At 39.2% G+C, this 14,365-nt stretch overlaps 1 protein-coding gene across 1 annotated transcript; it reads right to left on the bottom strand.

Moving 5' to 3' along the window:
* Window positions 1-507: 507 nt before the first annotated feature.
* On the bottom strand, window positions 508-6,888 carry LOC122145431. The gene is made up of 4 exons (XM_042759215.1): window positions 6,829-6,888; window positions 3,698-6,361; window positions 1,653-1,810; window positions 508-607 (listed from the first exon to the last, which is right to left on the bottom strand). Exons 2-4 carry the CDS (start codon window positions 4,940-4,942, stop codon window positions 508-510), a joined length of 1,503 nt encoding a protein of 500 aa, XP_042615149.1. The 5' UTR covers window positions 4,943-6,361; window positions 6,829-6,888.
* Between the last annotated feature and the right edge of the window lie 7,477 nt (window positions 6,889-14,365).

Below are 14,365 nucleotides of genomic sequence, written 5' to 3'. Positions count from 1 at the left end.
GCCATGACGAAGACAGAAGGAACCAAGGAGGATCAGACAGAGGAAGGAGTCATGGAGAAGACAGGAGGGACTTGGAGCAGGAGGAGCCAGGCGGGAGGCCACAGCCATGATGACGACCTATTGTGGAGCTGATGGAGGGAGGATCCATGGTGGAGGAAGGGCTGACGGCTCCAGGGGGCCGACCGATGGCAACGGAGCAGGTGGTGGTGGAGCCCAAGGCGGAGATGAAGAACCAACTAGCCAGGGTGACGTGGAGGATCCGCAGGGCCAAGGTGGAGCAGATAGCTCCGGCGACCAAGGCAGGATCCAGAAGGCTGTGGTGGAGCCTGATAGAGCTGGAGGGACAAGAGGCAGCCAGAGGAGTGGAGTCCCGAGGCAGCGGATGGTCGATGACTGACCAAGGCAGAGCCAGAGGGACGAGGGAGCCCAGCGGAGCAGGTTGACTTATGGACCACAGTGGAGATGATGGAGCTAGGAGCCATGGTGGAGCCGCTGGGTCGATGGGGCTCAGAATCTGGAGATGGAGACAAGGGATCCTCCAGCCATGATGCAGGTGGAGACTGTCAGACCCTCTGTCATCCCACCGCACAGATGGTGGGCTGAGGGGCTGACAGGAAGCAGCGGAAGTGGGTCAAATGCAAATGAAAAAAAAAAAAAACTGTCTTGTTCCAGTAATTGGCGTGGAGAGACTGAATAAAGAGGCCTGTGAATGAGAAGGCAGGCAGAGAGGGACAGACTTTTGACTGGTGTGTGTGGGTGGAGACCATGACTGCTCTTGTATATTGCTTATGCAGCTGTGTTATATTGAGCGCTGGTAGCGTGACTTTCTGTTTGTTTACTGAAACCTGAATAAAATCACCAGCAGCAGTCAAGCCGACCCCATCATCTTCCTTCTCGATCACTGACTTTGTTACACACATTACTTTGTGCTTTCTGTTTCACCCTGTGGAGTTCCTTTTGTCAGTGTTACTGAATTTGGGATTTCCTTAGTTGTCAGTTATAATCATCAAAATTAAAAGAAATAAACATTTGAAATATATCAGTCTGTGTGTAATGAATGAATATAATATACAAGTTTCACTTTTTGAATGGAATTCTAAAATAATTCTGAAATAAATCAACTTTTTGATGATATTCTAATTATATGACCAGCACCTGTAATCATTTGGTTTTTGCTGTGGGTGTGAGTGATCTAATGTTTATGAGCCCAAACTTTAGAAATTGTTTTTGTTCATTTATTTTTTTGTTTTTCTGGATTAATCACGATAAGATTTTTTCTAGATCCTATATTAATTTTATATTTTGACCTCACTATTCGGGGAACAGACACAGTCTTAATAGATTGGACAGTGCAAGTACTTCTAACATTTAAACGGGTAGAACAAAAGCCATCATAGCAGTTATTTGAGAATTGGCTTACTAGTCATATGGAGCGTAGAGTCCTGGAGATGTTGTTCGAGAGGAGTTCCGCTCCGACTCTGCTGGGGTGCAGGCCATCAGCGCGAAAAAGCCTAGGACACTCCCAGAAAAGATTCCAATTATTAACAAAGAGCAGTTTCTGTTCTTTACACCATGACAATAACCATAAATTTAAAGCAAAAAGTCTACTGAACCTTTCGTGTCCTTGTCGATACGTGGGCAGTGGTCCTGACACGATGATCGTCGCCGCGGGCGTTATGCTGTGCACCGTCTCGATCAGGCTCTTGAAGTCCCTCTTCAGCGTCTCTGTCTGCCGCTGCATGGTGTCGTTAACCCCAGTGTGAAGCACGACCGCTGTGGGGCTCTCGTTGGCCTTCAGGATCGTGGGTATCTGCGCAGAAACATCGAGAACATGAGCACCAGGGAAACAGTGAGTGTGCACTTTACTTTCGGCTAACTTAGCACGGACGTGTCGGACGATGGAGTCTCCGACGATCACAGCGATTCCGTCTCGCAGAGCGGAGCGAAGTGGTTCCGTGTGGAGATCTCGAAGACCGGAGGGGGAGAGGTCATCACCCGGGGCCTGGCTCGCGTCCTCAGCTGCGGATGCACCCAGGGTCTGTGGTGTCCCAGCGCCAGAGTGAAGGACATCTGGGAAGATCGCGTCCTGGATGCACTGGGCCTGTGCAGAGAAACACACGGGGTAGAGGTGGTGGGACTGTTAGCAGCACGCTGTATACTTACCATGGACTTTTGAGCATCAGCCCGGGAGGTTTCCCGCGCGGCTCTCTGCTCTCTCAGCTGGGCCTGCCTCTGTTCCAGGACACGAATCTGCTTCTCTGCGGCCTCCAGCTCGAGCTGCCCACTCGGCAGTTTAAGACATTAACTTGTAAGCACAAAACACTCAGAGTCTGGAGGTACGTTACTTGTGATGCCTGTGTAACGGGGTTCCCTTTGTTGTCGCTAAAAAAGGGGGTTTCCCGAGGTTGCTGATTGGCTGGAAGTTCAGTAGTCGTTGAAGTGACATCTTGGGAAGCCCGTGTTTGGGCGTTGGCTGACGATGCGGAGTTGTGGGCTGGTTGAAGTTGAACGGGCACTCAAGGTCAGACTCGGAGACACGGCGTTACAAAACTTAACTCAGAACACTAAACTCTCAAACGGAAAAGAAAAGAAGTAAAGTATTGACGAGACTAGGTGGTGTTTCTTCTCATCGTGGCTAAGTAGCAGCAGGCGTGCAGGCCGAAGCACGCTGGAACGGCGCTCAAAGAACGCTAAAAGTGATGACAAAGCATGACTAAAAGCTAAAGCTAAAAAGCAAAGGCTAAAAGCTAATGCTAAAAGCAAAAGCTAAAAGCAAAATTTGATGGTGTCCTGAGTATTTAAACTGGCCTTTTGGCCACACCTCAAATGTTGTCTTGACCAATTAGATATTGTCTTTTCTCGGTGTGTAGCGATGTTTGTCCCACCCATTCATAAATCATATGTTTTCTTATCAAGCACGTGGTCCGAATTTTCCCGCTCTTGCAGGGTATAATTTGGACATGATTCCTATAACAAGAATATGATACATTTGACAAATAATTGATGGACAGAGACATTTCAAGCAAGAAGATTCGAACACACACATACTAAACATGAATATGATCCCTTAAGCTATTCAAGAGTTATTTAAAAAGACATACACAATAAGTGATTAGAAACATTATAATCAAATGTGTGGGTTACATGTATGATATGGAGTTAAGCAATGGACTGATATCCATTTAGAAGTCTTTTTTTGAGTTCATTTTGGTGCATATATGCATTGGAAAGCATTCTCTGTGCCATTCTGTGGAGTAAGGATATGTCCTTTGAAGACCAGAGAGGTTAACAGGTCTCCTTAGGAATTTCAGTCTGGTTTCCTTCGAGGTGGGGGAAGTCAATCCAAAGAGCTTGTGATCATGATTACTATCATGGGTTTACATGTGATGGTCACGCTGTGCATCTCTTTGATTACTTGCCCCAATTTTTTTTGTCAATCTCTTCTCCGTATTGAAATTGTTAATAATTGTTCTAATGGTGTTAATGTTGAAAGCTGTTCTCTGAAAGAGTTGGTTGGTTATCAGACTGTGGTGTTAGGAGTTGATTTATAACATCCTGCCTTTCTGTGGAATTCGGCTCATGTTTCAACCAGGCTCCCGATCGAATCTTTAATTTGTCTGGTTCAGGCCTGATATGCTACACCTCGTTATCTTGTCTGGATCGGACCACCAGCTTCTCATTTGCGAAAGGGCAATACGTCCAGTTGCCATAACTCTTCCACATTTCTGTAGAGAAGATCATCTGTGTGAGCACTGGAGATAAAGAAACATTGCTGCACTGGTGCCTGGTCTGTGGTACACATTACTGCTCCTTGAAGAGCCCACCCGAGAGCTGTATGGACTGCTACTGGACCACCTTTGTTGCCTTGACAAATTGGCTCTTTGGCAGTAATGAGATGAACTTGGTCTGAACCAATGAGTACAAGCGGATGCACTTTGTGAAATGGCTGTAGTGGAACTCCCCTTAGATGTGCATACCGTCTCCGAAGAGCCTGAACTGGGTATGTCTGTTCTACCAGATCAAGACCAGAAGCTGTAAATGCTCCTAACACCTGATAGCGTTTCTCTGGGTTATTTCTTGGCGAGATTTCAAAGGTGACCTTTGTGCCACTGAGGTGAGTAGTGTCTGGTCGGACGGTACGAAGGGTTGTATGACTTTGGGCCACACCATGAAGCACTTGAAGGTGAATACCACCACAGTCACTGCAGGGTTTCTTTAGATTACAGGTCTCAGGGGCATGGGAACGAGCACATTTCCAGCAGCGCTTTTCCTCCGAAATCCACTTGCAAAGTTCAGCAACAGGCAGCTCTCTGATACTACTGCATCGAGTGATGTAGTGATCCTTGCTGCCACAGAATAGGCAGATAACTTTGGATGATGTTCTTTTCCAAGACACCTTAGGACTGGAGAATGTTTTGGTCTCTGTGGGTGATACACCATGATACAAGGTTGTACTTTGGCTTTTCAGTTTGGCTGCATTCTTCTCTTTTGAACTGCTGGGAGCTCTTTCATACTGGTAACATTGCACTAACCTACTGGAAAGTCGCTGTTGCTGAGCCTTGACTTGGAGCCATCCAGCAAAGTCTTGTAGGTAGTACGGGTTAATACTTGGGGAGTTGAGCTTCCCTCTCAGCTGGAGAAACTCTATGAAGCCATCTCTTAAGTACTTGGGCAGTTTACTGAGTAAGCGATCTACATGTGAACAACAGTTCAACTCCATCCCTCTGGTACCCTCCAACGACAAAAGCATACTCACTAAGAGGTGTACACGAAGAGCGAAACTCTGGAAGCTGTGAGCATCATTTGGTTTGACCTCTGGGGCTGTGAGGATTGCTGCTATCTCGCTCTGAGCCAGTTGGTGTGGTTGACCATATTGCAACTGAAGGGCTTGCATAGCTGCTGAATATGGGTAAAGATGATGGCGACAAGACTGGCCAATCATCTGTGCCTCAGGCAATTTGAGGTGCTCCAGCAAAATATGGTACTTGTATTTCTCACCTAGCTCTGCATGCGGTTCAAGAAGGTTGTCCAGTGCTAACTTCAGGTTAGCAAATTCCCTTTCATTGTCATTCACAAAATCAGGAATCTTTGGTTGGGGGGCAGCATGCAAAGGGGGGTGAGGCACAAAGTATTCGGTTGGATTCAGTGCTTTCTTAAATGGCTGCAGAGAGGGGGTATCAAAGGCAGGAGGATTCAGAGTCGTAACTGGAACTCTAGGATGGGTTTGAGAGACTGATAGTCATAAGAGTATAATGAGGAGTCGCAAAACTTGCTGTGGGCAGAGCAGTAAACTGTTGTTGTGAAGGTGACCCTGCCAAATGGCCATATACTGCATTAAGGTGCTGGTAGGCTGGCTTAGGTGCCATTAAAGGTGGCTGCACTTGGGGTTGAAAGGCCTTTCTAGCATCATCGTAAAGGAGGGACTGCTTCATAAACAGTGGTGGCACAGTCTCTGCTCTTGTAGCAGGTTGTTGTTGATGCGAAACAGAAGGTAATGTTCCAGATGAAACTGGTGAATACAAGGGGATTGAACTGACTGGACATATTGGAACAAATCCAGAGTTAAAGCCCTCAGCCTATGCAGGAGATTTACTTGCATTCTTTTGCGTGTCACTCACACATCCGTGGGTAGGTAGCTCAATGTCAGGTGACTGTGATGGAGTAGTATGACTTGAGGGAGACAAATGTGAAGAAGTTACCGAAGGGGATCTTACTGGTGGTGTGGTGGGCTTTCCACTTTGACCATCCTCCTCATCCTCTTCTTCCGTCAAGAACGACGTGATGTGTTCCATCATTTCTTTATGCCGACGCTGTCGTTTTTCATATTGTTGAAGTTTACTGTGAAGTGCAGCCATATCAGGAGCCTCATCCTTCTCTTTGTCAGAAATAGTCGTCAACATTTTCCTCAGTGAACTCATGCTTAACAAATCCGTGGAGCTTGTGTCTGGATGCTCACCCTGGCTGGAGACTGTTCATGACTGACTAGTTAGGCCCACTGGGGCTGCTGCTCCTCTCTGCTCCGCTTGTATCTCTTCTGTGGGTGGGGAGGAGAGAGCAGGTCGGTGATGGCCATAGTCAAGATGATACTCTTCCAGATGCCTGGGTGTGCGACGATGCCGTGAGGGTCTGTCTGACGTCTCAGTTGGAGGGAGAGAAGTGGCTTGCTCTTTTAATGACATCACTGCAGTAGTCAATAGTTCCGGCTCGAAGGACCAATGTTGGGGATTGCCCCACTGAATGCTGGTTAATAGTTATTGACCGCTGCAGAACTCTTGTCAAGGAGTCGGAGTCATCATATTAATTTTGATGGTTTATTGGACAAGATTTGACCTAACACACGTTAGTGTATTTGAGGTAGTTTCTGAAATAAATAAATAAAACAGATATAAATATTCATTGTTCAACTATAACCAATAACTCAGCATATTGGAAATTCTATAATAAACAACTTTGTCAAGTGCACTGATTTATAGAATAAAAAACAGAGAAATGTATTAGCAATATATCTGTGAGAATAATCTGCTTAGTAAGATTACTAAAACAATGAAATATAAAATATATATAGAAATGAGAATGTATCATTAATACAGAAGTTAGTAATAATAGGTATTATCACCATGAAAATGTTACACTTAAATGTAATAAAGTTGTAAACATGAACAATGAATGCTGCGATGCTAGCGGGCTTAACCGCTCGTTAAACAGGATCAAATTACACTCAGAAAGATCGCTAAACATCAATAACATCATAAACACTGTTAAAGTTAACACGATTGTGGTACACTGTAATAATCTAGGTAATTAACAATATACATTGAAGTAACTTACTTTATCACACACTTTCTCTTGCACATAAACGCTGCACCTGAGTGAGAGCACGCGGTGTGAATGCTGTGCTGAAGTAACAGTGAATAAGCAGTCGCGCTACAACCATACATACTGTGAATACTGCAAAAGTTATTTACGCAAGTCATTACTGAAACATAACACAGATCGCAACTCTTAAACTTAAAAGGAAAGAATTCACAACAAACACTATATAGAGAAAAAAGTGTGCCAAAATTCAAAAATCTTTAAGATATCGCTGAATGTTTATTTTACCATAGCAAAAGTAAATTTCTGGCTGAAGAAAATTTTTTATCTCAGTTTTTAGTATTCATTTAGAATTAGACAAATATGCTATTTTTTTTAATCTCCAATCTGTTATTTATCAGCTTAGTTTTTAATGCTTTGCTAACTAGCACAAGACACTAACCAGGAGGCGAGTGTTGTGTTCATCTCTGTATTTTTCTGTTATGTCTGAATGCCTTTCTTCATATATTTGCCCACATTGATTTGAACTGTGCTGTATAGCTGTATGTTATGATCACGGCTGTCCCAAGCATGGTTGCAATATGTTCATTGTCAAACTCCAAAATTAGATTATTTTCCATTCTTAAAAAATGCCATTATTTTATTTGAAAAAATTAATAATGTTATTTTATTGACAAAATATTCTAGTTTGTTGTATACATATATATTTTATTAGATCAGATATCATTTTAAGCTGTCATATGGTCATGTTACAATGTGCCCCTCAGATGTTACAATGTAACCCACCTATGGGTTACAATGTGCCCCACCACTCTAATTTCACTTCCATTCTTTTGGAGTAAATAAAGAAAAATGTATACACTTTAATTATGAAACAAAACGAGATATTTGTACTAGACAAGTGTGAAATTAATGTGGAAAAACATTATACTCTGAACCCCATGTGGACAAACTGAGAAAGTCAAAAAGTGTTACTTTGTGCCCTGCTCTCCCCTACTCTCTGCAATGCAGTAGGATATACAGTGGGGAAAATATTTATTTGATCCCCTGCAGATTTTGTAAGTTTACCCACTTACAAAGAAATGAAGGGTCTGTAATTTTTATGGTAGGTTTATTTTAATGTATAGAGACAGAATACCAACCAAAAATTCCAGAAAAAAAAAAATACATTATATAAAGGTTAGAAATTGATTTGCATTTCAGTGAGTGAAAAAATTATTTGATCCCCAAGCAAAACGTGACTTAGTACTTGCTGCAGAAACCCTTGCTGGCAAGCACAGAGGTAAGACGTTTTTTTGTAGTTGGTCACCAGGTTTGCACACATCTAAGGAGGGATTTTGATCTACTCCTCTTTACAGACCCTCTCAAAAGGTTTCTTGGCTGTCGTTTGGCAACTTTAAGTTTCAGCTCCCTCCACAGATTTTCTGTAGGTTTGAGGTCTGGAGACTGGCTAGGCCACTCCATGACCTTAATGTGCTTCTTCTCAAGCCACTCCTTTGTTTCCTTGGCGGTTTGTTATGGGTCATTGTCATGCTGGAAGAACCACCCCATGACCCATCTTCAGTGTTCTTGCTGAGGGAAGGAGGTTCTCATCTAGGATTTTACAGTACATGGCCCCGTCCATTTGCCCCTCAATGCGGTGAAGTCATCCTGTACCCTTAGCAGAAAAACAGCCCCAAAGCATAATGTTTCCATAATGTTCTTGGGGTCATAGTCAGCATTTCTCTCCCTCCAAACACGGAGAGTGGAGTTAATGCCAAAGAGCTCAATTTTGGTGTCATCTGACCACAGCACTATCTCCCAAGCCTTCTCTTAGATGTTCTTTGACAGTCTTTAAACGGGCCTCTACATGCGCCTTCTTGAGCATGGGGACCTTGCGGGCGCTGCAGGATTTCAGTCCATTGCGGCGTAGTGTGTTACCAATGTTTTGCTTCGTGCCTGTGGTCCCAACTGCCTTAAGATCATTTACAAGCATCTTCCGTGTAGTTCGGAGCTGATCACTCACCTTTCTCATGATCATCCTTACCCGATGAGGCAAAATCTTGTACGGAGCTCCAGAGCAAGGCCGGTAGGTTGTTTTGTATTTCTTCCATGTCTGAATAATCACATCAACAGTTGTCCATTTCTCACCAAGCTTCTTGCTGATGGTCTTGTAGCCCATTCAAGCCTTGTGCAGATCTACAATCTTGTCTCTGACATCCTTTGACAGCTCTTTGGTCTTGCCCATGGTAGTGGGAGAGGTTGGAATTGAAGATAAAGATTGTGTGGACAGGTGTCTTATACACGTAACGAGATAAAATTAGGAGTAACTTCATAATGTGACAGGACTAATCTGTGTTCCACATGGACAAATAACCAAACTGTGGGAGCCAGAATTCTTGCTGGTTGGTAAAGGATCAAATAATTATTTCACTCACTGAAATGCAAATCAATTCCTAACCTTTATATTAGTTTTTTTTTTTTTTTTTTAGCTAATATTCTGTCTGTATCTGTTAAAATAAATGAAGAGTCTGTAATTTTTATGGTAGGTTTCTTTGCAATTGTGCAAACCTACAATACATTTAAGACATTTTATGTTATATGTTTGTTCAACCCCTTGAATTAAAGCTTTAAGTCTGCACTTCAATTTCATCTGGATTCTTTTATTTTTAATTCTGGTGGCATACAGAGCCAAAATTAGAAAATTGTGTCAGTGTCCAAATATGTATGGATCTAACTGTATACAGATGCATCTCAATAAATTAGAATGTTGTGGAAAAGTTCATTTATTTCAGTAATTCAACTCAAATTGTGAAACTTGTGTATTAAATAAATTCAGTGCATATAGACTGAAGTAGTTATGGTTCTTTTAATTGTGATGATTTTGGCTCACATTTAACAAAAACCCACCAATTCACTAAAAGATGCACAACCAACTGAGAGAACCGCAGCCTTATGAGGATTGCCGTGCAAAATCGATTCAAGATTCAAGAACTCAAATATCTAAGACATTTTCTATGTACACAAAAGGCCTATTTCTCTCAAATATTGTTCACAAAACATACAAACAATGCACACCAAAATCACCGAAAATGTCACCCACTGAGCATGTTTGGGATGCTGTGGATATATATATACAGTACAGACCAAAAGTTTGGAAACATTACTATTTTTAATGTTTTTGAAAGAAGTTTCTTCTGCTCATCAAGCCTGCATTTATTTGATCAAAAATACAGAGAAAACAGTAATATTGTGAAATATTATTACAACTTAAAATAATAGTTTTCTATTTGAATATACTTTAAAAAAAAAAAAATATTCCTGTGATGCAAAGCTGAATTTTCAGCATCATTACTCCAGCCTTCAGTGTCACATGTAACATCCAGTCTATCACATGATCATTTAGAAATCATTCTAATATTCTGATTTATTATGAGTGTTGGAAACAGTTCTGCTGTCTAATATATTTGACGAATAAAAGGTTAAAAAGAACCTGCATTTATTCAAAAAAAAAAAAAAAAATTCTAATAATATATTCTAATAATATATTTTCTTTTCTATCACTTTTTATCAATTTAACACATCCTTGCTGAATAAAAGTATTGATTTTATTTAAAAAAGAAAGAAAAAAAAATTACTGACCCCAAATTACTGACCAGTAGTGTATATTGTTATTACAAAATATTTATATTTTAAAAACATAGCTTCTTTTTTTTTTTTTTTTTTTTTTTACTTTTTATTCATCAAAGTATCCTAAAAAAGTATCACATGTTCTGAAAAAATATTAAGCAGCAGAACTGTTTCCAACTTTGATAATGAATCATCATATTAGAATGATTTCTAAAGGATCATGTGATAATGATCCTAAAAAATTCAGCTTTGCATCACAGAAATAAATGATAATTTAAAGTATAATAAATTTAAAAACAATTATTTTAAATTGTAATAATATATCACAATATTACAATTTTTTTTCTGTATTTTTGATCAAATAAATGTAGGCGTGATGAGCAGAAGAAACTTCTTTCAAAAACATTAAAAATAGTAATGTTTCCAAACTTTTGGTCTGCACTGTATGTATATTAGTGGCGTGTGGTGGAGTTTTAAAATGAGGAGGTAGTTTTTAATGTGTGTGTGTGTGTGTGTGTGTGTGTGTGTGTGTGTGTGTGTGTGTGTGTCCCTGTTACACTTAATGTTGTCACATTTTCCTGGGTAAATAAATATTACATAAAAAAGAGAAGAAAATATCATTATATTTTGTATTTTATTAATACATATATATAAATATATATATATATATATATATATATCTATATATATATATATATATATATAAAAAATATATATATATATAATATATATATATATATACTAGTTATACATTTCATAGTGTTTTTATGCATTTTATATTTATTCTAAAATAATAACTAAAGGCAGTAACAATTTGAACAATATTATGGAAACAGTTTACAATAAGGTTTCATTAGTTAACATTAGTTAACTACTTTAGTTAAAGTGAACCAAGAATAAACAACAGCCTACTTCTACAGCATTTATTAATCTTAGTTAATGCATTGTTAAATGCTAATTAAAATCAAAAGTTTGTTTGTTAAAATTAGCTTATGCACTGTGAACTAACATGAACTAACAATGAACAACTGTATTTGTATTAACGTATGTAAACTTAATAAATACAAAAAATAAATGTTCATTATTTGTTCATGTTAGGTTACTCATTAAATGACACCTTATTGTAAAATGTTACCTAAATTTTTTATTTGTGAACTAATGTCCAGCTGTTCTTTTTAATAGTCAACTTAAATATTAGTCATAAAATCTCTGTAAACACTGCCACAGACCCGAAGATATATCTTTCATCATGCTGAATGCTCACTAAAAACTGACGCAGTCATTACGTTTTCAGACCATTTAAAGTTTTATTTTGACGTGACACAAAGTAGGGGTATCTAAGCGGGAGAGTATTTACTTTCTTTATAAATAGTAAATAATGCCAAAATTTTCTTCATTCAAATGGAGAGCTCACACGAAATAAAGAGCCAGGATTTATCACAGGAACCAATCACATCTAATCAATGCGGCGGCAGCATTGCCTCCTCTCACGTGATTTTCCCCCATTCATCTCAATGAGCCTCCAGAAAAGTCACGGCACGCTTTAAAGTCTCTGTAACAGATATTGCGTCATCGGGCAGGCGTGGCCTATTTGATATTTTGCATAGGTCAATGATCATGCGCAGATTGGGAGGAAAGCCGTTTGCTAAAATCGCTTCAAATAGCCTTACTTCTCCGAGATCATGGGTGTTTTTCATACTATATTTATACTGTTACAACTTAAGGTAACCTTTCCGCGATCGAGGGTGTTTCGTGTCAGATTACATTCATACTGTTAAAATTACATTAACACTGTTATAACTTCAGATACCTTTCCAGATCTCAGGTGTTTCATGTCAAATTACATAAATACAGTTATGACTTCAGATACCTGTCCAGATCTCAGGTGTTTCATGTCAAATTACATAAATACAGTTATGACTTCAGATACCTGTCCTGATCTCAGGTGTTTCATGTCAAATTACAATAATACAGTTATATTCAGATCCCTGTCCTGATCTCAGGTGTTTCATGTCAAATTACATTAATACAGTTATATTCAGATCCCTGATCTCAGGTGTTTCATGTCAAATTACATTAATACAGTTATGACTTCAGATACCTGTCCTGATCTCAGGTGTTTCATGTCAAATTACAATAATACAGTTATATTCAGATCCCTGTCCTGATCTCAGGTGTTTCATGTCAAATTACATAATACAGTTATGACTTCAGATCCCTGTCCAGATCTCAGGTGTTTCTTGTCAAATTACATTAATACAATTATGACTTCAGATCCCTGTCCTGATCTCAGGTGTTTCATGTCAGATTACATTAATACAGTTATGACTTCAGATACCGGTCCTGATCTCAGGTGTTTCATGTCAGATTACATTAATAGTTATATTCAGATCCCTGTCCTGATCTCAGGTGTTTCATGTCAGATTACATTAATAGTTATATTCAGATCCCTGTCCTGATCTCAGGTGTTTCATGTCAGATTACATTAATACAGTTATATTCAAGGTCCCGTCCTGATCTCAGGTGTTTCATGTCAAATGACATTAATACAGTTATGACTTCAGATCCCCGTCCTGATCTCAGGTGTTTCATGTCAAATCACATTAATACAGTTATGACTTCAGATCCCCGTCCTGATCTCAGTGTTTCATGTCAAACTACATTAATACAGTTATATTCAGATCCCCGTCCTGATCTCAGGTGTTTCATGTCAAATTACATTAATACAGTTATGACTTCAGATCCCTGTCCTGATCTCAGGAGTTTCATGTCAAATTACATAATACAGTTATGGCTTCAGATACCTGTCCTGATCGTTCCATGTTCACAATATACTATTCAGTTATGGTATACCCATTTCACTTTAATAAGCTTACTGACTTTGCATCCATTCTATCATGAGTAATATCACACAAGACAAGTCTGCAGTTAAACCTCAGATTTTATTCATCTCAGTACTTTTCCAAAGCCCACTGCTTGTAAAGAAAACTCTTGTAATTATTCATAATTCCATCCTAAATTGAATTTACACAAAAAGAACATAAGATATTTGATAATGTTTGAAGGACTGGTTGCTTCAGGGCTTACAGGATCTTCTGATGTATTATCTCCCAAACCATCACTTTTCTGAAGAGTGGACTGTCACACTACAGAGAAAGAGATAGATAATAAAATATTTGAGGAGTAAAAGGTGTGAACAGGAGCACTGTTGTACATGTCTGAATGTGAGTGGCTTATCAAACCCATGATTATTTTGTGATTACAATGGATGTCAATAACCATGTTTGGTTTGTAGTAAAACTTACAGTAAAACATAAGTAGAGAACTAACGTTACGGCACGTTTTACATTGGTTGTTTATTTGTTTTCGAAAATAGCTTAACTGTAAGACAATAAAACATAATAGATATAAAATATACCCAACAAACATGAGACGTCTATACGATGTGCAGATCAAGTCTAAATTGCGTCGGTCGGTCTGGACCGTATCTGGATGTCTACTCAACGTGCAAATCCGGTTCATATCTGGACGTCGAACTACGACGTCCCTTGGACGTTGATATGAGATTCAAAATTTGACCGTCCGGCTAAGGATTTTTTTGGACGTCTCTACAACGTGCAGAACAGGTTCAGGAAATCGACATAACTTTTTTTTTTATATATATACATATAAACACAACAAAGCAATCCTTTGATTTCCGATTTAAATATCACATGTGCCCTATAATCTTAAAAACATTTAGGTGTTAAAATGATGTAATATATAAATGTTTAAAAACATTAAACATTTATAATTACATAATGTGACCATATAAAATCTTACATGGATTTATTTATGGTATGGTTTGTGGTATTTTTCACTGGAGCATTGACAGAAACAGCAGTTTACATCGGTATTAGATCTATAAATTAAATATAGTTAATTAAAGTTAAATATATTAAAA

Source organism: Cyprinus carpio, chromosome A6 (assembly GCF_018340385.1).
Source record: "Cyprinus carpio isolate SPL01 chromosome A6, ASM1834038v1, whole genome shotgun sequence".
Classification (NCBI taxonomy): Eukaryota; Metazoa; Chordata; class Actinopteri; order Cypriniformes; family Cyprinidae; genus Cyprinus; species Cyprinus carpio.
The sequence above is the reverse complement of the archived record's forward strand: the minus strand, read 5'-3'. Positions and strand labels throughout refer to the sequence as shown.

Coding starts and splice junctions, on each gene's coding strand:
- LOC122145431 (XM_042759215.1), bottom strand. CDS start 4,942: ATGATTGGCCAGTCTTGTCGCCATCATCTTTACCCATATTCAGCAGCT. Junction 1,811..3,697: donor AAGAGTTATGGCAACTGGAC/GTATTGCCCTTT, acceptor GTTTCTGCGCAG/ATACCCACGATCCTGAAGGC. Junction 608..1,652: donor CCCGCGGCGACGATCATCGT/GTCAGGACCACT, acceptor GCTTCCTGTCAG/CCCCTCAGCCCACCATCTGT.